Below are 26,949 nucleotides of genomic sequence, written 5' to 3'. Positions count from 1 at the left end.
AGGCAAAGACAAGTGGATCTCTGTAAATTCAAGGCCAGCCTGGTCTACAAATTGAGTTTCAGGACAGCTAGGGCTACACAGAGAAACCCTGCCTTGGAAAACAAAAACAAAAGACTCACAAATTATTTCAGTTGTCTTTAGTCAGTCCCCCTAAGGGTTGCGTATTTCACTTGTTTATACCATATATATATATGGTTTGCCTAAAGCATTGCCTAAATAAAGGCTTATTTCCTGAATACAAAAAAAAACTCATTTTGACTGTAAGGCCTTCGTGGGTGATGGGATTCGAACTCTGGTCCTCTGCAAGGGCAGCAAGTGCTCTTATCTGATGAACCATTTCTCCAGTCCTTGATTCTTTATTTTATTTTTGTTGTGGTGTGTGTGTGTGTGTGTGTGTGTGTGTGTGTGTGTGTGTGTGCGTGCGCACCCCAGTCATGCTGTAGGTGTTCAGGTCAGAGATTAACTTTGAGGAGTGGGTGCTCTCTTTCCATCATGCAGGTCCCGGGGACCAAACTCGGGTCACCAGGCTCTGCAGCAAGCACCCTTACCTGCTGAGCCATCTTGTTTGACTCTACTCTCTGATTCTTTTTAACCTAACGAGCAACCAAGAAAAAAATCCATGCTTATAATTTGCGTCTATTTGCTTACTGTCGCACATCAAGGCTGGATATTTTTCTCTGTAGAGAGCTTGACAAGGCGGGAGATGGCTCAGTCAGTGAGGCGTTTGCCATGAAAGCATCAAAACCTGATTTTGATCGCAAGAAGCCAAAAAAAAAAACCTGCGCACGGTAGCGGATTGCATTTGTGATCCCAGTTGGAACTGGGTCCTGTCTCAAACAAAACAAAACAAAACAAAACAAAACAAAACAAAACAAAGCCGGTGGGGGCTGCCTGAATAGCAACCCCAGGGGCTGTCTCCTGCTATAGAAGCACACATATGCACACACTCACATGCATACACACATACACAAAGTTTGAAGGCAGGCCTGCTGTTGTAGCTGAGTGGTGAAGCACTTGACCCGCTTGTTGGAGGCCCTGGGTTCCACAACGTGAAAGAGCTTGAAGGCAAACAGGTAAACGAGAGAGGCCCTCAGACACCCTCACCTTGGATGGGGACCACCAGGGAGCTCCTGGCCAACGGCTTGCACATCCAGCAGTCGACAGCAGTGACCCAGACAGAGACTGCGAAGTCCCCAGGTGCGCTGCCTACCACTCGGATGGTGGAGGTTAGATTCTTCTCGGTCTTGGCAGTGAGGGTCAGTGGCGTGTGGATCCAGTGGAAACGGTAGAGGTGGGTGTCCGCAGGCAGAGGCAGGCTGCTGTTGTCCTTGACCACCAGGCTGGCTGAGATGGTCACTTCCGTGCCCATGGTAGCAGGAGCATCAGTAGTGAGACTGAGATTATAGAGACCTAGGAGACACACGCAGGCCAGGGTTCAGGACGACGGCAAGGACCCCTTCGCTTACCTTTCCAATCATCAGTTACAACACTGGGGCCAGCAAGATGGCTCAGCACACCAAGCCTGACTGATGACTTGAGTTTGATTCCCTTGTCAAAGAAGAAGGCAAACTCCCCCAAATCTTCCTCTGAACCCTTCTCCTCCCTGGCCCCCCCACACACAAAATAAGTGTAACATAACAAAATGTCCCCCTATGGTAAGGGGGTCCTTACTAAGACCCCCTACTTGGTGTCTGAAATCAAATCAAAGAAAGCTCCTGACCCAGTATATCCTGTGGGTTTTGGTTTTGTTTTGTTTTTTTTTCATTGTTCACTCACTCACTCACTCATACAGTTCATAGTAAAGTTTAAATCAGGCAAAGTAAGAGATTAACAATAGTAACTAATAATAAAGTGAAACTAAGAGTGGTGGTATCTGTCAGTAATTCCAGCACTGGGGAGGCAAGGGGAGCAAGGGGATTAAGTGTTTGAGTCCACCTTGGGTGTCATAGCGACTGAGTTTAAGACTACTTTGGACTATATAGTGTGACTCCACCTAAAGAAATAAAACATGGCGGGTGACAGGGCTGCAGAGATGGCTCAGCAGTGAAGAGCATGTACTGTTCTTGCAAAGGAGTGGGGTTCAGTTCCCCGGCACCGGCATCTGGCAGCTGACAAAACCACCTTTAACTCCAGCTCTGGATGGATCTGATGCCCCCTTCTGGCCTCTGCTGGCACTGCATGCATGAATACAGACCACACGGACACACACACACACACACACACACACACACACACACACACACACACACATATACATATATATATATACATAATTAATGTAATAATAATTGTTCCAGTTGGTTTTATGTCAACTTGAAACAATGGAAGAATCATCTGGGAGGAGGGAACCACAACTGAGAAAATGTCTCTATGAGGCCTGGCTATAGGACATTTTTTAAAATTAGTTATTGATGGGGGGAGGGCCCATTACGGGTGCTGCCACCCATGGGATGGTGGTCCTAGGTTATATAAGAAAGCAGGAGCCAGGCGTGGTGGCGCACGCCTTTAATCTCAGCACTTGGGAGGCAGAGGCAGATGGATCTCTGTGAGTTCGAGGCCAGCCTGGTCTGCAAAGCGAGTCCAGGACAGCCAGGGCTACACAGAGAAACCCTGTCTCAAAAAACAACAACAACAACAAATAAAAATAAAAAAAGAAAGAAAGAAAGAAAAGAAAAGAAAAGAAAGCAGACTGAACAAGCCATGAGGGCAAGCCAGTAAGCAGCACTCCTCCATGGCCTCTACATCAGTTCCTGAGCCCAAGTTCCTGCCCTGTTTTGCGTTCCTGTCCTGACTTCCTTCAATGGTGAACAGTAATGTGGTAACGCAAAGGAAACCCCTTCCTCCACAAGTTGGTTTTGGTCATGGTGTTTCCTCACGGAAATATGAACCCTAACTAAGGCAATAACAATATGAGCCAGGCACGGTGGTGCGTACCTTTAACCCCAGAACCAGGGAGGCAAGAGCAGCTTGATCTCTGTGAGTCTGAAGCCAGCCCGGTCTATATAGTGAGCTCCAGGCCAGTCAAGGCTGCGCAGTGATGTTCTCGCTTTATTTGTTTTTTTTTTTTTTAATATTTATTATTTATTTTATGTATATGAGTGCTCTATTTTGAGGTACCATGTGGTAGCTGGGAATTGAGCTCTGGAAGTGCAGCCTGTGCTCTTAACCGCTGAGCCATCTCTCCAGCCCAGTGTTCTCAGTTTAACCCCAAGCATTTCATAAACTAGGTGTGGTAGTGCACGCTCACACCCCCAGCACGCAGGAGGTGGAGATAGGAGAATCCGAAATTCGAGCTCATTGTTGATTTTATAGCGTGTTCAAGGCCAGCTCTCACTAAAGGGACCCCGTCACAAAACAAACAAACAAACAAAAACAAAAAAGGCCTTGATTCTTCCTACACGGTCCAGGCTGGTTTTGAACTTGCAGCAGTCCTCCTGCGTCTTCCTCCGGAGTACTCTACACCCAGTTCGACTCCACTCATTTCACTTAAACCCACTCTCCCAGCCACAGTCACTGCTCATGGCTCAAATTTTCCTAGGCATCGATGCAGCAAGCGGTGGGGTCTATTCTCTCTGCGCTGCGACCACGTGCAACTAGGAATAAACTACACCTCTAAACGTGATTCCTTACGTTTGCTTAAATCAAGCATTCTGTTTCTCAGTCGCTGCAGCCACACCCCAAGTGCTTTTAACAAGGTTGTAGGGGTTCATGGTCAATCATCTACAGGCACGCAGAATATTTTTATGTTCTGCCGGGCATGGTGTGGCTCACGCCTTTAATCCCAGCACTTGGGAGGCAAAGGCAGGCGGATTGATGTGAGTTCGAGGCCAGCTTGGTTTACAAAGCAAGTCCAGGACAGCCAGGGCTACACAGAGAGACCGTGTCTCAAAAAAAGAACTTATATATATATTTTTTAAAAGAATATTTTTATGTTTGTCCAAAGCTCTATTTCCCATGGGTGATTGAGTGTCTCTGAATTTTTGCTCCTTCTTCACTTCTTGTCAAGATAAAAAGAGCCAGCTGGGGTGGCGTGGGGTGAGATGGGGCGGGGCGGGGCGGGGCGGGGCGGGGGTGGGGCTGGGGCGGGGCAATGTAGCTTGGTAGGTAAAGTGCTTGCCCGAGTGAGTGAAGCTCTGGCATCCCATCCCATTCATTCCATAAACCTTGATGGCAGACACCCATTATCCTAGCGCTCAGGAGGAATAAACAAGCGGTCCACAAGTTCAAGGCCACCCCTCAGCTGCATAGTGAATTTGAAGCTAGCCTATGCTATACCAGAGTGTTTCAAAACAAAACAGAAAAGGAAGAAGAAGAAGAAGAAGAAAAACTAACAAAAGCCAGCAGTTCCATGCACCAGACACAGGCTTCCAACTTTCTCTTTTCTGGGCACACCTCTCTCTTCTGCAGCATCAATCACTCTCTCCCACTTCAAGGGCCCCCACACGCATCTGGATCTCTGCTCCGTTCTGGCCCTGACTCTGTGCACCACCTCTTGTTGACACAAGCTTCCAGTAGCATCCACTCTAACCTGAACCTTCTTATGGTGTCTAGGGTCACACTTGGGAAACTCTCACCTGGGAGCCAGTCACTTTAACTCTTGCAGTTCCAGCAAGGGCACAATAGTACACGCCTTTAAATCCCAACACTCGCCGGGCGTGGTGGCGCACGCCTTTAATCCCAGCACTCGGGAGGCAGAGGCGGGCGGATCGCTGTGAGTTCGAGGTCAGCCTGGTCTACAAAGTGAGTCCAGGACAGCCAAGGCTAACACAGAGAGACCCTGTCTCGAAAAACCAAAAAAACAAACAAACAAACAAAAAATCTCAACACTCAGGAGGCTGAGGCAAGGAGACCTCTGAGTTTGTGGACAGCCTGATCTACATTGTAAGTTCTAGGCTAGCCAGGGCTACATAGTGAGACCCTTTCTTAAAACACACACACACACACACACACACACACACACAAGCCAGTTCCCAGGATGCTTTGGATGCTTTGGTCCTTATGACTTCAGGACCTTTTTTATGGGCTGGCTCGGTGGGAATGGCGATTGGTGCCAAGCCTGAGGACCTGAATTTGATCCCTGGGTATGCAAACACTCTACTGTAAACAAATTGAATCCAAAAAAAAAAAAAAAAAAAGAGTGCCTGTTCTATCTTCTGGGCCACAGTCCTTTCAGGAAGCTCTCCTGTGCCCTGATCCCTCAGTGCTCTCCCGACAGGCTGGAGACACCACTGTCACTGACACACTGAACGAAGACTTCTTCTCCTCCCCCACTGTCCTTTGAATTCCTTGAGGACATGGGTCATATGCTTCTCTACTGTGCACAGCAAAATGCTTGCTATATAGCGAGGAGCTGGGGACATGGCTCCGTGGGTAAGAGCACTTGCTGCATAGGTAGAGGACCTTCAGACCTGCGTCAAAAAGCCAGGCAGCGCCGTTGCATGCCTTTATTCCCAGCACTTGGGAGGCAGAGGCAAAGGCAGGCAGATCTCTGAGTTAAAGGCCTGTTTGGTCTACGGAGTTCCAGGACACCGGGATAGCCAGGGCTACACAGAAAAACTCTGCCTCAAAAAAACAAATAGAAGGGCTGGCGAGATGGCTCAGTGGTTAGGAGCACTGGCAGCTCTTGCAGAGGTCCTTAGTTCAGTTCCCAGCCACAAAGTAGCTCACAGGCGTTTATAATGAGATCCAACGTCCTCTCCTGGCATACAGACTCTATATGTAGATAGAGCACTCATACACAGAAACGAAATAAAGAAATCTAAAAAACACAAAAGCAAAATTGAACCAAGCATGTACCCATGTCCTGACCTTGGGTGGCAGGGACAGGAGGCTCTTTGGAGCTTGCTGACCAGTCTGTCCAGTAGAATCAGCAAGCTCCAGATTCTACTGTGATGGTTTCAATTTAATTAAAACTAAGAGTCAGGCCTCAAGATCACATTAGCAAAATCCCAAGTGTTTAATCACAACCATATGTTGTTAGTGGCCGGTATGAGGCAGTGACCACTGCGAGGAGACAATCTGAGGAAGACATCCCAGGGCAGGCTCTCACCTCCACACACTGGTGCGTGCACGTGAATGCACGTGCACCATCGCGAATACCCACGTGCACACATGAACTGTAGGGTAAGTGTTCAGTGGTACTTCTGTGCCACGTGACACTTGCAGAGGAAAGCATAGCACAAGGTCCAGGCCACCTGGTCCTGCCCCAGAAGACTACTCACCTGGGGGTTACTGACTGAACCCCTTCTGTGTTCCCCACCCCCACAGGTGCTGGGGTTACCCATAACTGAAGGACATGTTCCTTCTCTGATGGAGTTCACAGGAAGGCGCTGGAGTCTTCAGCAAACCTTGGAGAGGAATCCATCTGCAAATGTGCCCCCATTTACTTCATAAAGTCATTTCCTGTCCCCGTTGGGGACTTTGGTGGCTTCAGTACTTTCTGTCACTCTACCTCATGTTTCTAAGAATCCCTTTCCTTCAGATTCACTTGTTGAGGTATAAAGCTGTTTGAGGCAAGATGCAAAAGGCATTGGCCACTCCTACCTTCCAAAATACCATAGGTTTGAGGGTTAATACCGCCAACACGGTGGTATTTGGTTTAGCTTAGGGTTTTGTTTTGTTTGTTTGTTTGTTCATTTTTGTTTCTTTTTTGTTTCTTTGTTTTGTTTTTCAAGACAGGGTTTCTCTGTGTAGACTTAGCTGTGCTGGACTTGCTTTGTAGACCAGGCTGGCCTTGAACTCGCAGAGATCCGCTTGCCTCTGCTTCCCCAAGCGCTGGGATTACAGGCATGCACCACCCTGCCTGGCTTCGTTTTGTTTTTGAGACAAGATCTCTCTATGTAGTCCTGGCTGTGCTGGAACTCCCTATGTAGACCAAATTGGCTTTGAACTCACAAAGATACAGTGTGATCAGTTTCCATGGCTCCTTTTGCCATAACTTCCCTGACGTAATCAGCTGTACTTTGAATTGTGAGCCAAAATAAACCCTTCGTTAAAGTTGCTTTTGTTGGGCATTTCACACTTTTTATTTGTTTGTTTGTTTGTTTGTTTAGTGTGTGTGTGTGCGTGCCACAATGAGCATATAGCAGGGGTCAGCTTTCCCTGTCTACCATATGGGTTCCAGGAATCAAACTCAAATTCAGGTCTTCAGCTTTGGCAGCAAGAGCCTTTACCCTCGGAGGCATCTACACAGCCCCATTTCCAGCTATTTTGTCATAGCACCCAGGCAAGTACGTAGTACAGAAGGCACGGGTTACTATGGCTACTCGTTGAGGCGATTTTCTCCCCCTCTTGTTGGCAGGCATTACCTCCCTCTTCTTGAGGGCTCTCTCGCCTGTCTCCCCGCTCCACCACCACCCGCCCCCCCCCTTCTCCCTCCCACTCAAGCTGAGGAGGGAGCAAGGACCAGAATGAGGCGCTGAGGTGGCGGGGGGGGGGGGGGGGACACACACTGAGCTGCATGTTAACTGCCATCCTGCATCTGCAGTGAGATCTGGCTGACGCAGATCCGTTGCCATGGAAATGCAACTGCTGGCTGGAGAAGAAGGAGGGCCCACTGACGATGCTGTTGCAAATGGTTGCCCAGCTCCCAGGAACTCCCACCAGCCCTGCCTGGAAGAGACCACGATAGTCTTTTTTTTTAAAAAAAAAACCAGATCAGAACCTGGGCTAGAGAGACGCCTCTGTGGTTAAGAGCCCTTGCTGTTCTTTCGGAGGACCTGGGTTTAGTTTCTAGCATCTACTATGGACAGCTCACAACTGTCTGTGGCCCCAGATCCTGGGGCTCCATTACCTTCTTCCACCATCTACGGGCGTTTACACACCCATGTGAACATTAGACTCACTTAGATAAATGTGCACACACATAAAGAGAAATAAATGTCAAAAAACTAAAAGGAAATTAAAAACAGAAGCTGCACCAGGCATGGTGGTACATGTCTTTTTTTTTTTTTTTTGTCTTTTGAGACAGGGTTTCTCTGTGTAGCCTTGGCTGTCCTAGACTCACTTTGTAGACCAGGCTGGCCTCTCTCAAAAGCACAGCAGTCTGCCTGATTCTGCCTCTCCAAGTGCTGGCATTACAGGTGTGCACCACAGAGCCCGGCTGGTGCATGTCTTTAATGCACTTGGGAGGCAGAGAGATGCAGATCACTTCAAGTTCAATGCTAGTGTGGTCTCTATAAATGAATTCTACGCCAGTTGGCATGGGATGCCATGAGACCCTGTCTTAAACAAAACAAAATAACACCTACAGCAAAAACCATCCAAACCAACAAATAGGAAGCTAGGGCTGGGAGGATAGCTCAATGAATAACTACCTAAAACCCACAATGCCCTGAGACACGGTACTTCATGATGACCCGGTACTTCGTCACACAGAGTGTGGTGGTACACGCCTGTAATCCCGAAACGCTGCAGATAGGAGCACGAGGATTAGAAGTTCAAGGTCATCCTTGGCTGTTGGAGTTTGAGACCAGCTCTCAGGCTACATGAGACCTTGTCTTAAAAAAAAAAAGGGGGGGGACCTGGACTCCTGTCACTGGGTCCACGTGACAGTACCTGTCTTCCTCTGGGCTTTTGGGAAGGGACAAGGGTATCCAGGCTAAAGTGGCCAGTGAAGACCATTGCCAAGCGTGGCTGAAGGATCCAGGCCTGTGCATTCCCTGCTACTCCGTTCATCCAGGCTCATCTTTCATGTTTGGGAGCCCAGATGAATACAGAACCTAGAAATACAGAGCACTGCCACTGAGGCAAAAGGGCTTGGAGCCATCCCCTAGTGCCCTCGAGTGACACAGAACTAAAGGTGTCAAAAACAGGAAGAAGGGACAGCTGCCTCAAAAAACACAGCCCCAGTTTCCTGCCAGGTTCTCAGGACTCCATTGTTTCCCTGTGGTACATGTGGGGCCTGGAACATTCTAGAAAGTGACTACTGTGGCCTTTTCACATAGCACATGTGCGTACCCAAAAGCACCTGTGATGGTCTAAGGAACACCCAAAATCTGCTTTCCCCTGCCTTTCAAGTGCTAGGGGGATCAGAAGTTCAAGGCCATCCTCAGCTATATAGTGAGTTCTAGGCCAGCCTGGGCTACATAAAGCCCTATCTCCAAAAAAGAAAGAAAGAGAGACAGAGAGACAAAGAAAGAAAGAAAAAAAGAAAGAAAGAAAGAAAGAAAGAAAGAAAGAAAAAGTGACTGGAGTGGTGACACATGCTTATAACCCCAGCACTAGGGAGGAGGGTGCCAGTTAGAGGCCAGGTTGGGCAATTCATGAAGACCTTGTCTCAAAATAAATACAGCCCAATGTGGTGGCACATGCCTTAATCCCAGTGATTGGGAGTCTGAGGTAGGTGAATCTCTGGGTTCGAGGCCAGGAAGCTCCACAGAGTGAGTTCCAGGACAGCCGGGGCTATACAGAGAAACCATGCCTAGAAATAAGTAAATAGATAGATAGATGATAAATACATAGATAGATAGATAATTTAGTTGGGTATTTCTTATAATTTAAATAACATAACTTCCGGACATATATAACCTAATGGACCATAGTGACCATTTCCAGATGAATTCTATGTTGAATTTCCAGGAGCGGGAGAGGGTGCAGGGGATTTAAAAAATGCAAAATTCCCACAAAATCCTCTAATTCGTGCCCCAAACGCAGGTTGTCCTTTTATTTTTAATTTGCTTCGTGGCTCTGCTGTTCTCACGAATCTGCACCAGGTCCCCTCTCCCCCTCCCCCTCTCCTAATGGGCGGATGTGCTGCGAAGAATGACGACTTTTTTTTTTTCTCTCCAGCTGTTCACAACCCACCGGTCTCAGATAATTCTCGAATCGGGGTCTTTTGTTACTCCTAAAATGGGATAGGAAGGTTGGTGTTGGTCTTTTCATCACGGAGAGATGGATCCCCTGGTAAGCCTGGGGGGAAACCTGTCGGCTCAGGGTCTCATTAAAATAAATAAATAAATAAATAAATAAATAAAATCATTCCCAGGGAGGAAATGACAGACTTCTGGGCTAGACTAGTACCCGCCATCCCTTAGCCAACGCTCTCGCGGTGGAAATCTCTAGAAAAAGGTGACATCTTAAAAGCAAAAGCGCTACCCCATGCAGGCAAGGGGGCGGTTCTCCCTTGGGGTGGCTGAGGTGCGATGACCTCTCCCAGCCAGCTCGCAGGTGCCTCCCTGCATGCGTCCTATACCTCCCCTAATGAGCACCAGTCTCAAGCATTGAGACTGGATGGATGTACTTCCCAGGGCAGAGTGATGGAGACAAGCCATCGGTGGGTAACAGGACGAGAAACCAAGCGCCTGGGCACTCTGGGCAGTAGGATGCCCGGCAGGGGCAGAGCGCACCGAGTCTTCTCGGTAGCTCAGATTCCGGAACGGTACTGGACAGCTCTAGGCAGGCTCTGGCTTACCTGCGGCCACCCTCGCTGGGCCCAAGGGCAGGAGGAAGGCGAGGCAGAAGACGAGGCCGAGGTGAGACCAGGCATCGGTGGCCTTGGCCATGGCGCAGCGTGGATACGAAGGGCGCCGCGCAGATGAGCTGGGAGCTGGGCTGGAGCTCCGCAGTGGCGGCTCCGTATAGCTGTGCGTAGAGACGCAGCGCTCGCCTGTCCCCGCCTGCAGCCACCTCCGCCCACACAGCCCTCCCCGAGAGTCCCTCCCCTCTAGGGACCACAGAGACCATCCTTGCTTTGCCAGGTGCGCATGCTCCCTGCCAGCATCCTGCTTGTGTCGGGTCCAGAGCCATCTTTCCAGCCTGAGACAGGGTCTCTTTACAGAACCTATAGGGAGCCCCAGGAATCTGCCTGTCTCCATTTCCTTCGCGCGCTGGGGCTGTTACAGAGCCTTCACCACCGCTGACTTTTACGTGGGTGCTGGTGATCGGACTCAGATTCTCATCCTTGAGCAGCAAACAAACCACCAGGTGCTCTCTCTCCCTTAGTCTCTCTTACTGTCCTAAGTTTTCACTACTTGGTATACATTTTGCACTTACAGAGCATCTCCACTCAAACTTAGCACAGTTCCTTGGGGATAGCCCTGTTGAAGAATAACGCACAGACTCAACCGATGTTGTCTAACTTTGTTTTTGCTCTTCGAGACAGGCTTTCCGATGTGTGTGTGTGTGTGTGTGTGTGTGTGTGTGTGTGTATTTTTTTTCCAGACAGGGTTTCTCTGTGTAGCCTTGGCTGTCATGTACTAAGTTTGTAGACCAGGCTGGCCTCGAACTCACAGCGATCCTCCTCCTGCCTCCTGCTTCTTCGAACTCACAGCAATCCTCCTCCTGCTTCTGCCTCCCGTGTGCTGGGATTAAAGGCGTGCGCCACCACCGCCCGGCCCGATGTATATCTTAAACTGGCCTGGAACGCACTTTGTAGCTGTTTTATAATTTCCGGGCAACTAGGCTCCTGCTACCTCCCTCCTCCTAAGGTCCAGCCAAAGCTTTCCCTTGCATAGATGGAGTTCCCCTGTTTCTGTTAAGCTTCTGCAATGTTTACATTGTAGTGCTTCCCAGGGACACACGTCCACAATTAGTGTAGAACTGCATACAGCTAGGGGAGAGGTACAAGGCTGAGTAGTGGGGACAGGAAAAAGGAGGTCCGGTGACCTTCCTCATACTTCTTCTATGAGGGAAACTCACCTGCCAGTAGGCCAAATCTTGAAGGTCCCTGGCAAGCAGTTGCAGCGTCTCCAATGAAGATAATGACTATTAAGATCAGAGGACCCAGGCTGGAGAGATGGATCAGAGGTTAAGAGCACTGGCTGCTCTTCCAGAGGTCCCGAGTTCAATTCCCAGCAACCACATGGGGACTCATAACCGTTTATAGTGAGATCCGATGATCTCTTCTGGCCTGCAGGTACACATACAGGCAGAACATTGTATACATAAATAAATAAATAAATCTTAAAAAAAAAATCAGAGGACCCAGGGGTAGACAATAGATTATGGCTAATAGAACTTCATTCCTTTTAACACTGGCCTGTTCGGACTAATTTAATTTTTCTGAGTTATTAAGGTATCTTTTATTGTCCTGATATACTTGTTGTCTCGGAGGCTTACCGACTCCATCTGATAACCTAGGCCTAGTCCTGGAAGCTTCTAGCCTCTATATAGTCTAATATTGGCCTAGAATGTGTTTAGCCTCTGAGACTTACTTCTCAATAAGCTCCTCCCTTCTTGTTCTTGCTGAGCTCTGGGCTGGCTGGTTCAACCCAGCTGTTCTGGCTCAAACTCCTCTCCAAGCTGACTGATTCAATCTGGCTTCTCTCAGTTTCTCACTGAATTGCTCTGCTTGGCCTCAAACTAACTCTAGCAATCTGTTCTATCTTTTGGCTCCTTCGCATTCTCTGGCTCCTTCTGTCTTCTCCTGGGTCTAGCTTGTTCTCTCTCTCTCTCTGCAGCCTTCCTCTGTACACCTGTCCTGGTAAAACTGCCTCTGAATTCCACGAAGTGAACTGTCACAAACTCAACTCCACCCGCACTGCCCCTCAACTCACTGACTCAACCAACTCCCCGAAGAGAACTCAGATCTGCATGCCTTTGTCTCCTAAGTGCTGGGGTTAAAGGCGTGTCTGTCTTTCAGGCAGATCGCACTGACCTAGAAGGTCTTTGGATGTGATCTCTTGCCAGAGCAGCCATGATCCTCTACATTGGGTAATAGAAAGTTTATTCTTATCTACCTATCTATCTATCTATCTATCTATCTATCTATCTATCTATCTTCTGTCAATCATCTATTATCTACACATTATCTATTATCTATCTTCCATCTATCTATCTATCTATCTACCTATCATCTATCTATCCATCCATCTATCTATCTCTGTAGATTTGTATGTATATACATGTACTTGAATGCATGCTACAGTGTATGTGTGGCAGTCAGAAGACAGCTTGCAGGAGCTGAGTCACCCCTCTACCACAGGGCTCCAGGGGATCAAACTCAGGTCATTAGGTGGTCTGGCAAAGCCTGCCAACCCATCTTGTTGACCCCCTTACTGATTTTTGTTCATTACAACCTTTAGAAAGCAGGTTGTTCTGCCTGTTGGTCCTAGCAAGCCCTAGGGTTCATATTCCTACTGAGGCAAGATAGAGAGGCCAGGAAAATCTTGGCCACATGAGAAGGAGAAAGGTATTCTCTCATCTTAGAACCTGCTTGAAGCATCTTGCCAGGAGAGAAGCAAGAATTCCTGCACACCTGCATATATATCACATATGTTCATGCATACACATGCATGTACACTGATAAAATATTTAAGTTTTTTGGGAGGGGAGGGGTTTCAAGAAAGCATTTTTCTGTGTAATTGCCCTGGCTGTCCAGGACTCGCTTTGTAGACCAGACTGGCTGCAAACACATAGAGATCTGCCTGCTTCTGCCTCCCCAGTTCTGGGATCAAAGGTGTGTGCCACCACTGCCCTGCAAAGATATTTTTTAAAAAGAACTCCAGCATAGTTAACAACTGCTTAAGGCCTTTCTCCCTTCCCAGCTTTAAATAGGCAGTTCCCTAAGATTCTTACTGGAACATCTATTTTCAGGAAAAGCACATGTACTAAACCCTGTCTGAGCATTTGTAGCTTCTGGTTTTAGTTTGTCATACTATAATACCATCCTAGGCCTGCCCTATAATTCCATCCATAAAAGAGAATAGATGAGGGGTGCTTCTTGGTAACCTTTAGAAAAAAAGATTTAAATTTATTTTTATTTATGTGTGTTTGTGTCTGAGTGTGTGCACACCTGAGTACAAGCATGCACAGAGGACAGAAGAGGGTACTGGATCCTTTAGAAATGGAGTTACAGGAGCGAGGCTTGGTGGCGCACACCTGTAATCCCAGCACTCGGGAGGCAGAGGCAGGTGGATCTCTGTGAGTTTGAGGCCAGCCTGGTCTACAAAGCGAGTCCAGGACAGCCAAGGCTACACAGAGAAACCCTGTCTCAAAAAAAAAAAAAAAAAAAAAAAAAAGAGGCTAAGTTTTGTTGGGTGGTGGTGGCGCGTGCCTTTAATCCCAGCATTTGAGAGGCAGAGGGCAGCCTGGTCTACAAAGCCAGTTCAAGATGGCCAGGGCCACACAAAGAAACCCTGTCTCAGAAAAAAAGCAAAGAAAAGGAGTTACAGGCAGTTGTGAGCAGGAATCCTGGGAAACAAACTCAGGTTCTCTGGAAGAGCAGCAAGGAAGTGCTCTTAGCAGCCAACTTGTTTCTCCAGCTCCTATGAGCAATCTTTTGCGATGAGAACCAGCAAAACAGTAGATACGGCTAATGCTCAGACAATTAATTGCTTACTCTCCCATGAGGAGTCCATACCCCCGCTTGCTTATACCCTACTTCCTATGGCTCTCCCTTAGAAAGCACATGCCCCCATTCAGATATCCATTTTTCTTCTTCTTCTAAGCACTTCTCCTTTCTCTTGACCCTCCGGATTAAGCCTATATTAAAATATCTTTAACAAGGTGCCGGAGAGATAGATGGCTCAGTGGTTAACAGCATTGGCTGCTCTTCCAGAGGACGCAGGTTCAATTCCCGGCACCCACATGGTGGCTCACAACTGTCTGTAACTCCAGTTCCAGGGGGATCCCACATCCTCAAACAAACATATATACAGGCAAAACACCAATGCCATAAACACACACACACACACACACACACACACACACCTTTAACAAAATCTCCAACGCAGGATAGCAAGACAGAACAGTGGGTAAAGGTTCCTATGGCTGAGTCTGACAACTGAATTCAATCCACATGACAAAAGGAAAGAAATGACTCCTTTCAAGTTATGGGGTCTTGCTGTGGTATCTCACCAGTCTGAAGAAACTGTTTGTCTGTTTTTGTTGTTGTTTTCTGAGACAGAATTTCTCTGTGTAACAGCTCTGATTGTTCTGGACTCTCTTTGTGGACCAGGCTGGGCTTGAACTCACAGCGATCCACCTGCCTCTGCCTCCTTGCTTCCTCAGTGCTGGGATTAAAGGTGAGCGCCACCATGCCCGGGCCCTTCTACTTTTACATGCTGTTTTGTTTTTTTTTTAAAGATTTATTTATTATATATACATTGTTTCACTAGCATGTACACCTGCCGGCCAGAAGAGGGCACAAGATCTCATTATAGATGGTTGTGAGCCACCATGTGATTGCTGGGAGTTGAATTCAGTACCTTTGGAAGAGCAGCCAACCTCTGAGCCATCTCTCCAGCCCCTACACGCTGTCTTAAAAACCCCACAACTCAAAGTCCCTCCTACTCTTTACTCCCTGTCAATTGGTTTCTTGCTCCTCCTCCTAGGGTTAACTTTATTAAATCCTGTGTACAGAAAACTTTTGGCTTGAAGGTGTGTGCTAGGGCTCAACTGTACCAAACCAAAAGACAGGTTTTTACAGTTCATAATCGCAGGGATTACAATGGGATCAAATGTCCCACAACAGGAAATAAGGACCAGTGGGCATATGGTGTGGTTCTAAATCCTGTGGTAAGTTGCAGGGGTCAAAATGGAATTTAACTTATGGCTTCTGGCCTTCATGCTCACTCTGCCAGGGCAGCTTGACTTGTCAGACCAAGTCACCCCGTTGAAACTCACCAGAGACGTTGGGAGGACAGGCTGCTGGGATATTGATTTACTATAGTGGAAAGTTCATCACACGGAGGAAAACAAAACAGAAAACTCTCAGCTCAGCCTTAACCTGTAAACCAAAGGCCTGTGGAACAGGGACCCAAGCAGAGAAGGGAGGACGGCATCTTGGTGGCTTTCAAAATGACAGTCTCGGACTGGGTACGGTGGCATGTCTGCTATTCTAGCACTGAGGAAGCTGAGGCAGGAGGATTGAGAATTGAAGGTCAGCCCGGGCCACATGCTGGATCTTCTGTAAATTGGAAAGTAGGGAATGCAGTGCTGGAGAGATGGCTCAGCAGTGAGGAGTGTTCACTGATCTTTTAGAGGACCGTGGTTTGGTTAGCGGCATCCATCTTGAGCGGCTCACAGCCAGTAGCCACTCCAGCTCCAAACAGCCAACACTTTTTCTGGCTTCCACAAGCATCTGCACTTATGAGCATCTGTGTATACGTACACTTCAGTGCCCGTGCCTAAAGAGGCCAGAAGAGAGTGCCATATTTCCTGGCGCTGGAGTTACAGTTGCTTATAAGTCACTCAACGGGATGATTGAGAACTGAACTCGGCACCTCTGCAAGAGCAGCGAATGGTCCTAAGCGCTGCACCGTCTCTGCAGTCGGTTGTCTCGGGTGTTTGTTACAGAGATGCAAAGCTGGGCGGCGAGCATTGTGTCATTTCTCATCCTCCCGCCATCCCGCCTTTTTATGCCCCACCAATCTTTTTTCCGATGCTCTGTAACTTAAAACATTTTGTTCTCACGTGTACCACTTGTGTGCCCAGTGCCCACATAGGACAGAAGAGGGCATTGGATCGCCTGGAACTGGAGTTACAGACAGTTGTAAGCTGCTATGTGGCTGTGGGGTGAGTCGAACCTGACTCATCTGCTGTAATTCCACCTAAGCCCACTGGCGAACCAATGAGTTTATTTGACTTATTTACAGAGCAAGGGTGAGGGGTTACTTACAGGAGTGTGGATGACCCCACCCCCCACCCCAAACAACTCCCACTGATGGATGATGACTTCATGGAAGCTGCATCAGTCAGTCAAACTTCCAATTTCTAGATATTCTAGAATATCTACGCCAAGATCACTCGCACCTGGGGATGTGCAGGAGAGAGAGGGTCTTGTAACCCTGCCTATGCATTAACATGACCACAAACCTATCTGTGCTACTGTGGCTATCACTGCGTTGTTCCTTTCTGATCCCCAAGGCTACTAGGCCTCTGTAGTTTCTACTCCAAGGCAGCATCAGGGGTAAACATGTTATGCCCCAAAGGGAAATAACTAACTGCCTCACAGCATTTCACCTACCTTGGTTACAGGCGACAGTAAGCTTGGGGTGAAACCCCCAGGCCTTCTACGTGCTCTACAGCCATTCTTCCTCCTGAGCGCAATACACGATGTTTCAGATGAGCAAGACTTGGTGGCCTTGAGGGGAGGCGATTGCAAACAGGCAGACGAACTTTAAAGGACCTAAGACAGGAACCGTGTGGGTGGATGTCAAGCAGAGCAAGGAAGCTGAAAGGTGATCTGGGCAGAGTTGTGTGACAAGGCGGACAGGCGGGGCGGAGAAGCTATGGAGGGACTGCAAAGTCTTCGTAGGATTCTTTTTTTTTTTTTTTTTTTTTTTTGGTTTTTCAAGACAGGGTTTCTCTGTGTAGCCTTGACTGTCCTGGACTCACTTTGTAGACCAGGCTGGCCTTGAACTCACAGCGATCCGCCTGCCTCTGCCTCCCGAGTGCTGGGATTAAAGGTGTGCGCCACCACGCCCGGCCTTCGTAGGATTCTTAGCAGGGAGACTTGAATCTACTTTACTTAATTGGGTTGGGGTTGACCCTGTTCCTAACCCAACCTGGGCTTCAGGAGACAAACAAGCAAACTCCTAACAGCGTGAGCGAGCCCTCTGGCACCCGGCCCTGTGCAAGTCACAGGACAACTTTGTGGAGTCAGTTCTCTTCAGCAAGCACTTAGTTTCTATCCTGCCCCCTCTACCCTCCGTGCCCCCCCCACCCCCCAACAGTAATGGGGTAAACATGTTTAGCCTGGAGGGAAGAAACTGCCTTGGAACACATCATCTACCAAGTATTGAGATTATAGGCAGGAGCCAATTCTGAGTGAAACCCAGGCCTTCCTAGGTGCTTATGTGCTAGACAAGCAATCTACCCTCTGAACTACAAACCAGCCAGTAATCAATCTACTTACGACCTCACGGGGCCTACCTTCTTTTTCTTCCAAATGTTACAAACAACTCTCAGTGTTAGGATTCCGGTTCAGTAGTGGGCATCATTGCCTACCAGCCAGGGGGGGACATGGCCCTGCCCAGTATATAAAAGGACAGACCCACCCACCTGGCGTCTCTTAACTTTTTACTCCCCTTTCTCTCTCACCTCTCTCCTCTCCTCCTCTCCTTTCCCCAAACTCATTTAAATAAACATCTCCATATCTAATATTTGTTGACTGGCATCTTATTATTATTATTATTTTTTTTTTTTTTTGGTTTTTTTCAAGACAGGGTTTCTCTGTGTAACAGCTCTGGGTGTCCTGGAACTCGCTCTGTAGTCCAGGCTGGCCTCAAACTCATGGAGATCCACCTGCCTCTGCCTCCCAAATGCTGGGATTAAAGGCTTGCGCCACCACCGCCCAGTTTTTTTTTTTTTTTAATTATAAAACCCAGGGCATTGATTTGATCGCTCTTTTAAGTCCTTCTCAGACTTTAGGGCTGCCACTTTTGGAGGTTCTGATAGTGGGGCGTAGACTTTTATTTGTAAACCGACAGTTTTGTTTTTTTTTTTCAAGAGGGAGGAAAAAAAAAGTCATTAAAAACATTCCCAAAGTTTCAGCTACAGCTAGATCTTTTGTGGCAACAATAAACCAATAAAGGAGCATGTTTTCTTTGTTTCTTTCTTTCTTCCTTTCTTTTTTATTTTTTTGTTATTTTGAGACAGGGTTTCTCTGTGTATCTTTGTCCTAGACTCGCTATATAGACCAGGCTGACCTCGAACTCACAGCGATCCTCCTGCCTCGGCCTCCTGAGTGCTGAGACTAAAGGCACGTGCCGCGCCCAGCCCAGGAGCATGCTCTCAAAGGTTCATCTTTCCTCTGGTGTTCCTTCGCAGGCACAGCAAGATTTGTTTATTGCCAAGTGCAAAAATGTATCAATTTAGGATCAGAACACAGCCTGGTGGTTCCAGGTCGTGTCCCCCCCCTCCCTCCCCCGCCTCCCAGTAGGAACAGGAAGTTGCAGGATGTAAATTTAAGGAGACTGGAGGTAGTGGGGGTTTAGGCCATCATTTACCGTGTTGCTCATCAAAACCCGTAACTATGGTTACTGAGCTTGCCTCTCTCTGTTAGCGGCTGTCACAGAACCCAGTCGGAATTGATAGTTCTTGTCCCTTGCAAAGAAAGGCCTCTTGGTCCAGCTTGTGCTGTCTCGTCTGGGTATCACAAAATTCATTTCCCCTACTCCCCACAATGTTTCCTTATTGTTCTGGCCTGGCTCCTTCCAATTTTGTCTTGGATGGAGGGCATCAGCTACAAGCAGGAAACTAGCTGCACACTACAGGCGCTTTCCTTTAAGCTAACCGGGAGTCAGGTCTATCTGCCACTTTCCCAAAACCTTTCCTTGTCTTTTCCTACGTGCACGGAACTACGACTCTCAAGCAGCTGAGACTATAGATCAACAGTAGAGCGCCGGCCTAGAGAACGTGGGGCCCTGAGTTCAACACCCAGCATTGCAGGAAGAGGAAAAAGAAAAAAAAAAAGAAGAAAAAAAAATCTCTCAGAAGGGAAGTCCAGCCCTGATGGCCACACACACATACACACACACACACACTCTCAGTCTAACTATGTGGACCAACTGCAGAGTTATTTCGGCTGTCCATCACCCTTCAGTTTGGCTCCTGAGAGGAAAAGGGACATAGGGAGGAATCAGGAATTTTGAAGCTGCAGCAGCCCACCGCCCCCATAGGCCTCGATGCTCAGCAGCTAGGTCACCCCAGGCGATGATTTAAAAGGACAAGGCGCCCACCCAGGCGGCTGACTGCCCCTCCCTGTCCCGCCGCCCGCTCAGGCCGCACCCACTTGGGGGCGGTGCGCCCGGGCTTAGTTCTCGGTGGGCGGACGCCGCGGCTTTAAGTAGGGGCGGGACTGAGCGCGGAGCAGCGGCGGCGTCGGTGGCGAGAGTTCTTGGGGACTCCGGGCCTGGATTCAGGAGGCTAGCTGGCAGGTCTCGGTAAGCGCGGGGAGAGCGGGCGAACGGCCCCGGGAAGATGCACGCGCGCGCCTATTGCGTGTAGGTCGGTGCAGCAAGACGGCTTCATGGAGAAGCGGAAAGGGCTGTCCAGGCTTGGCCGGGGTTCCTCAGCCTTTACGGGAGCCCTTCCTGGCTAGATGAGCCTTGCTGCGGCGTCTGATCCTCCGCGGCGCCAGGCTGCACTGGAGCAGACGGTGGGACGCGCAGCGCTAGCGGCCGCGGGGATTGGCCCTCGGCGCTCGCCGTAGCTCAGCGGCCTGTCGGGAGGGGGTGGGGTGGGGAGAGAGCTGTCGCTGAGAGTCCCGGGAAGGACCGGCGACAAAAGGAGGGAGCCCGAAGGCCGTTTGCGACGGGAAAGGATAGAGTGAGGAGTTGCGGGGGCTACGGCGCCCCACCAAAGCCATCCTGGCATCTGCGGGCCTCCACGCAGGCACCTGGCTCTCGGGGCCAGACGCTGAGAGTGAAGGTAGCACTGGCTACAGCGCCCCCTGGCGACGTGGAGGCGCGGTGTCCAGCCAGCCGAGCGTCGTGGGCGGGGCGGACCCCACGGAGGACGGCGGGTTGTGGGGGCCGTTTGCCTTTTCCTTACCTGGGTGGGAGACAGCGTGCGCTCGCGGGCACCCAGGCCTGATTCCCCGTATCCTCCCGAAAGGCTCAGAACCTCCTTCCCCACTCCACAGGCGGAATAGGGTCTTTTCCTGCTGGCAGGGTCATGGCCCAGGGAGAAGCTAGGCCAGGCCGCTGAGAGGTTTGGGTGGGGAGCTTGGAAGTGGCATATTTAATGAGTGGCATCTACAAAGGGGATTAAGCGTCGCAAAAGTTTGCGCAGATATTTGGACTATAGCTCAGAGGGTAGGGTGGCCTCCTAGCACACCAAACCCCCCTGGGTTCGATTCCCCGGAACCTCCTAAACTTGGGGTGATGGTACACAGCCTTGTCAGGGATCGGGGATGCGGGGGGGGGGGGGGCGGGGCGGTGGCTGGAGGCTCAAGAATCAAAGCCATCTCGTCCTCAGCCTGCTCCTCCCTACACGAGCGACATAATACTACCTCTACAGCAAAGTTCGATTAAAAAAAAAAGTTTGGTCAAAGATTAGGGCTTCTGTGATGGCTGTGACCCTGATCCTTGTTATTTTAGCGGGCTGTATGAGAAGCCTCCAGTGTTTGGAGGAGGAACTGTGTGATAGGAAAAGGCAAGAGTTTGCCAAGTCACCGTAGCAAGGCTGATAGTATCCTTAGCTTTGGACTTTTTTTTTTTTTTTTCCCTCCCTGCAAACAGGCTGTCTGGTACTATGTAGGCCTGGCTGTTGTGCAGCTCACAGAGATACCCCTCAGAGTGCCGGGATTAAAGGTGTGCATCACCACAGTCAGCTTTTTATTTTTATTTTTTTACTTTTAGCATTGCTTTGTTGGTTGTGTGTGTGTGTGTGTGTGTGTGTGTGTGTGTGTGTTGGGCGTGCAGGTGGAGTTAGAGGACAGCTTGAGCGAGTCCGTTTTCTCCTTTCACCCTGTGGGCATAGGTACCAAGTCAGGCTTCCGGGATCGGCAGCAAGCACTTTCTATACGGTTATGAGCTAGGGGGTCAACATCCTGTTTTCCACCTCACTGAGGTGCTTTTAAAGCAGGCTTTGGGGCCAGGTCCCCGGGTTGTTGGGTAAAAGTGCTTGCTGCTCAGAGAGGTGACCTGAGTTAAATCCCTGAGACCCCAAATGGTGGGCGAAAGGGATGGACTCCTCACAAGTTGGCCCCTGACCTCCTCATGTGCAGTATGGCACACACCTCCCTCCACCCCGATAAGTAAATGTATTCATAAAACTGAAGTGTTCTTTGAGTGTGTTCTGTGCCTCAACTGTAGATAAAATCCACAGCTTCCTGCTCTCTTTACAGTCTTTGAGCTAATGCTTAGGAGAATGGTTGACTTATTATGTACATAGTCTTGGGATTAAAAACCCAGGACAAAGTGTGTCTGTATCTCTCTCTCTCTCTCTCTCTCTCTCTCTCTCTCTCTCTCTCTCTCTTTCTTTCTTTTTTTTAAGTCGGGGTTTCTCTGGAGCTCCCTTTGTACAACACCAGTCTGGCCTTGAACTCTGAGAGCTCCGCCTGCCCATGCTCCTGCATGCTGACAATAAAGGTGTTCGCCACTGCGCCCAACTCCTGCGTATTTTCTTTTGAGACAAGATCCCTGGCTGGCCTAGAACTTACTTTGTAGATCAGGCTGGCCTCTTGCCTCTTTATTTTTATTTATTTTTATTTGTGTGTGGGGGGGGGGAGGTGCAGTTTGAGACAAGGTTTCTCTACTACCTTGTCTGTCCTGGACTCTCTTTGGAGCCTAGGCTGACCTCCAACTCCCAGATATCTGCCTTACTCTGCTTCCTGAGTGCTGAGATTAAAGGCGTGAGCCACCACTTTGCCGGCCTGGCCTCTGGCCTCTGGCCTCTTGAGTGCTGGGATTAAAAGTGTTTAATTGGGTTGGGCGTGGTGGCGCACGCCTTTAATCCCAGCACTCGGTAGCCAGAGGCAGGCGGATCGCTGTGAGTTCAAGGCCAGCCTGGTCTACAAAGTGAGTCCAGGACAGTCAAGGCTACACAGAGAAACCCTGTCTCGAAAAACCAAAAAAAAAAAAAAGTGTTTAATCACCATACTTAGCTGTTTTGCTATTTTCTTAAAGTGGGGGAGGGGGATTGAAGAAGAATAGTGTTTCTTGATGAGTGCAAATTATCCAAAATTCATATTTAAGCATTCATGATTGGTTTTTTTGAACACAGCTGCCGTTACTCATTTATAGATTTGTGACCCTTTTCTGACTATGGGAGAACTGGGCCACTATGGTAGACATTGCACAGCTACAAAGACTAAAATTATTACCGTCTGGCTCCCTACCCCACCCCCACGCGCCTGCCATTCAGCCTTTTCTCTGTACTTCTCAAGTGCTGGCATTACAACCTGCTTTATGCAGTGTTGGGGATCAAACTCAGGGCCAGCCCTCTCTCCCCTGAGATATAGCCCCGTCTCTCCCTGCGTTCTCAACAGCTCTTTTACAAAATGTTTGCCATCTCCTGGCTTGTTGAAAGAAGGATATATAATGGGAAAGAAACCTTCCCATGTTGAAATATTATATATTTTTTAAAGATTTATTTATTACTGTGTATACAGTATTCTGTCTACATGTACACCTGCAGGTCAGAAGAGGGCATCAGATCTCATTATAGATGGTTGTGAGCCACCATGTGGTTGCTGGGACTTGAACTCAGGACCTTTGGAAGAGCAGGCGGTGCTCGAAATACGATGTTTAAACAGTGGGTCTGGGTAAGCTTTATGCTGAAACATTATGTCCAAAACAAAAACAATCCACAAAGAACAGTGTTACGACCTGGATCCCTACAGAGTCATTTAGGGGATGGGCAGTGAGATGGCTCAGCAGGGAAGTGAGATGGCGCCAACCCCGAAGACCTGAGTTCGATTCCCTTGACTTCTGTGCAGTTCCTCTGCCCTCCACCCATCTGTGGAGGCACAGGGTTCTCTCCCCACAGGATGAATACATGGATGTAATTTTAGTAGGTACTTGGGTAAAATCTTTCACAGGTAGGTTACAAGCCTGTATCCTTGACAGCTGCTAATGGGATGGATCTTTTCACAGGCTGGGTGAATCCATGGCCTTGGTACTTCAGTGTTGAGGAGGAGACAAACTCAGAAGAAAGATGGCGTTCGTCGCAACCCAGGGGGCCACGGTGGTTGACCAAACCACTCTGATGAAGAAGTACCTTCAGTTTGTGGCAGCTCTCACGGATGTAAATACACGTGAGTTGATCTTTTTTTTTTTTTTTCTTTATGCACATTGGGAAAAATAGCGCCTTTAATGTTTATCCTTGGTTCCCCCCCCCCCCCCATTTTGGGGAGAAGCAGAATGATGAGCAATACGGCTGGAGCCCCAAAGAGGCACAGTGTGTGTGCGGGCGCCTGCGTGTGAGTGTGTACCCTTGTCCGTGCATGCACATGTGAGTCTGGGAGGATGGATGTGTGTGACTGGTGGTAGGGACCTAGCCATGTGCCATCTTCTGGGCGGTGACAGTCAAAACTGATAAGATCTGATTGCTTCTCTTCAACTCTAAATCCAGTGATTTGTGAAGCCTCCGTAAGGCGGTTTCAGTGTCCTGACCTGACCAGTGTGTTTGGCCTTTTACAGCTGACGAGACGAAGTTGAAAATGATGCAGGAAGTTAGTGAAAACTTTGAGGTATGAGCTTTATGCTTTGCTTCTTTTTTTTTTTTTTAAAGTCACACTTAACTTTGTGTCTGTGTCACAGTGCTGTATGCCTGTCACAAGACAGTCTGAGGGAGTGTGCTCTTTCCTTTCATGATGTGGGCCTGGGGGGTTGAACGCTGAACATTTCGATGGATATATCTTTCTATCTGTCTGTCTGTCTGTCTGTCTACAGATCTATCTATCTATGTTACACACACACACATTTTTTGTTGTCGTTATCTGTGCTTTCTCCTATTTTCACTCTGTCAGTAGTTTAAAACTTTTATTAGTTATTATTGTGTATAAGACGTGGGTGGGAAGGGCGGTGTACAAGCCACCACAGTGTTTACATGGAGCTCAGGGCAGCATTGTGGAGTGGTTCTCTGCTGCCTTTCCGTGGGTTTTGGGTCTTGAACTCAGGTCGTCAGGTGACCTGCCGAGTCATCTTGTCATCCTTATTACACATTGATGTGTTGGGAGATGGGCGAACGGAAGCGCTGTGGTGTCACGTGAAGGTCAGAGCACAGCTTTGGGAATTGCCTTTCCCTTCCCTCTTCACCTCTACCCAGGCTCTAGTTTGTTTTCTGTTTTTTCAAGACAGGGTTTCTCTGTGTAGCCCTGGCTGTCCTTGATTCACTTTGTAGACCAGGCTGGCCTTGAACTCACAGGGATCCGCCTGCCTCTGCCTCCCGAATGCAGGGATTAAAGGTGTGCACCACCACGCTCAGCTGGCTCTCCAGCCCTGTCAGATCCCCTCTGCCTTTTGGTTGCTGACTGGGAGGTAACTGCTGATGAAGGCCGCCCTGGCCTGGCCTACCCCTAATTCCAGCAGTAGGAAACCTGAAGCGGGAAGGTTGCTGGGCTGTAGTACAGCGCGACCCAAGCCCGGGATAGAGGGAGCAAATGTTTTGAAAGGAGGCTTTGTTTGTTTGCTTTTTTTCCTATATGTTCACTTATTTTGTGTGCTTACGTGTCTGGGCACACGCATGCTGTGAGGTGCAGGTAGCGCTCAGAGAACAGCTTCCCTTCCCCACTGTGGGCTCTTCTCAGGCTTGGTGACAAGCAGTCTTTGCCCTCTGAGCCAGTCACCACGCCCCACAGAGTCAGTACAGCTAATTGTATTGCAAAATAAGGATTTTCAAGATGTCGTACAGAGTATTGCTCATCTTCCTAGGGGTAGTCCCAACATTGTTTTTAGGAATGTTGGCTTTTTTTTTTATTGCTATGGCATTTTTGTTTTTAAAAGGCGGTTTCTCTTAACCTGTTTTCTCTTGAATGCATTCAAGGTTCTGTTGTGATTCCTTTTCTTCAAGTGGTAGCTCATCTGGCAATGGGTTGCCTGCCCTTTGTGGTTTTGGTACTTAAGGTATCAGTGACCTTGATAAAGCAATTGCTTCCTTCTGAGTTTCTGCTATTTCTGTGATTTTATATTATCCCTCAGACTTTGTCTGCAAATGGTCTTTGATTTGTTTTTAGACTGGAAAATAATTGATTTTTGAAAGGAAAAAAAAAAAAGAATTTTCATCCTTATGTGTATGCCTCCAAATGCCTGAGTGTGTGACTGTGTGGCACATGCATGCAGTGTGGTGGAGGCCAGGAGAGCGGGTCAGCCCCCTGAAGGAAGGGGAGGTAAAGGGTTGTGAGAAGCCAGAGAGGTGCAGGGAAGTCGGGCCCAGTCTCCTGCAAGAATAGTAAGCCTTCCTACCCACTGCGCCATCTCCCGCTTTGTAGGAGTCTTAGGAGTTCTAGTATCTCCAAACTTTTTTTTTTCAGTATACTTCTCTATATGTTTTTAAAGTTACTTTTAGTTCTAGATTTTCCATTGTGTTCTTTGAATTTCATTTCTCTGTCCATTCCTTGTCTGTTCACACATTGTGTTTTTTATTTTATTTTTTAAATTTTTTTTATGACCAACCATGCATTTAACAATAGGGATACATTCTAAGAATTGTGTGTCGATTGGCAGTTCTGTTATTTGGATAACAGTGAGTATACTTACACAGATATAGGTGGCCTAGGTCAGTTAGTCAACATCGGCTCTTAAAAAAATTTACAGTGTAGCCAGGCACGGTGGCGCACACCCTGTAATCCTGGCACTCTGGGAGCCAGAGGCAGGCAGATTGCTGTGAGTTTGAGGCCAGCCTGGTCTACAAAGTGAATTCAGGACAGCTAAGGCTACACAGGGAAACAAAGTAAAGCAAAACAAAATTTACACTTTGTATATGTGTGTGCATGCCAGAGTGTGTGCAGAGGCTAGGGGAGGATTCCAAGGAGTCGGTTCTCTCAGCGTGTGGGTCCCTGGGAGCTGCTGCTCAGGGGCTGGGACCTCTGCCTGCTCTTCATATAGTCAAGTTGTAGTGAACACAAAATGTTTGAGGCGACTGCCAGTGTGTAACACAGCAAACTATTTGACAGTAAGTGGCATTTAAGTATGTTTACACTCAAATAACAATGACATACATGCCTGGTGACATGCGCCCATTTACCCCAGTGGGGCAACATCATCAGGCTCTGTGTCACAAAATTGAAAAACTCTGCAGTCACTTAAGCAGAAAGTCCCTTTCCTGGTGTGGATGTGGAGTGCAAGGGCTGCAAACAGCCACCTCCTTGAGCATAAGCAGCCTGTAGCTTATGTGGGTCACCCTGAGGGACTCTGAAGACAGTTTTCTTGCAGATAACCCTGTCTCCGGTTCATTGCTGTCTCCAGCCCCGTCTTCAGGAAGGTGTGCAGGGTGCCTTTGGGAAGCCCTGGGGCACGGTGGCCAGAGTTCATGCTGGCCAGGGTCGGTTTATCTGCACCCAGCTGCCGAGTAAGAAATATACGAAGGAGGCCTGCTGTGGAGGCAGGCTCCAGGGCTCCG

At 48.6% G+C, this 26,949-nt stretch overlaps 2 protein-coding genes across 15 annotated transcripts in view; one reads left to right on the top strand and one right to left on the bottom strand.

The window, feature by feature from the left end:
* The window catches only part of TMEM130 (transmembrane protein 130), a 28,796-nt gene extending 18,174 nt beyond the window's left edge, over positions 1–10,622 (bottom strand). The window contains exons 1-2 of the mRNA XM_084762520.1: positions 10,412–10,622; positions 1,105–1,410 (exon numbers count right to left, since the gene is read on the bottom strand). Of these exons, the coding sequence (XP_084618646.1) occupies positions 1,105–1,410; positions 10,412–10,502 (397 nt within the window). The 5' untranslated portion in view covers positions 10,503–10,622. The remainder of the gene's footprint in view (positions 1–1,104; positions 1,411–10,411) is intronic.
* A 9,080-nt stretch (positions 10,623–19,702) lies between these two features.
* The window catches only part of TRRAP (transformation/transcription domain associated protein), a 103,430-nt gene continuing 96,183 nt past the window's right edge, over positions 19,703–26,949 (top strand). For 13 of the 14 annotated variants that reach the window (XM_084762499.1, XM_084762496.1, XM_084762494.1 and 10 more), the window contains exons 1-3: positions 19,703–19,826; positions 23,484–23,644; positions 24,030–24,079. In XM_084762499.1, the coding sequence (XP_084618625.1) occupies positions 23,545–23,644; positions 24,030–24,079 (150 nt within the window). In that variant the 5' untranslated portion in view covers positions 19,703–19,826; positions 23,484–23,544. Of the gene's footprint in view, positions 19,827–20,128; positions 20,314–23,483; positions 23,645–24,029; positions 24,080–26,949 lie in introns of those variants that run through there. The other variant, XM_084762497.1, reaches the window with a different exon arrangement.

The sequence above is a fragment of the Acomys minous genome, assembly GCF_964271855.1.
Source record: "Acomys minous genome assembly, chromosome: 16".
NCBI classification, from domain to species: domain Eukaryota; kingdom Metazoa; phylum Chordata; class Mammalia; order Rodentia; family Muridae; genus Acomys; species Acomys minous.
Note: the sequence above shows the minus strand (reverse complement) of the source record. Positions and strands in the feature narration are given on the sequence as shown.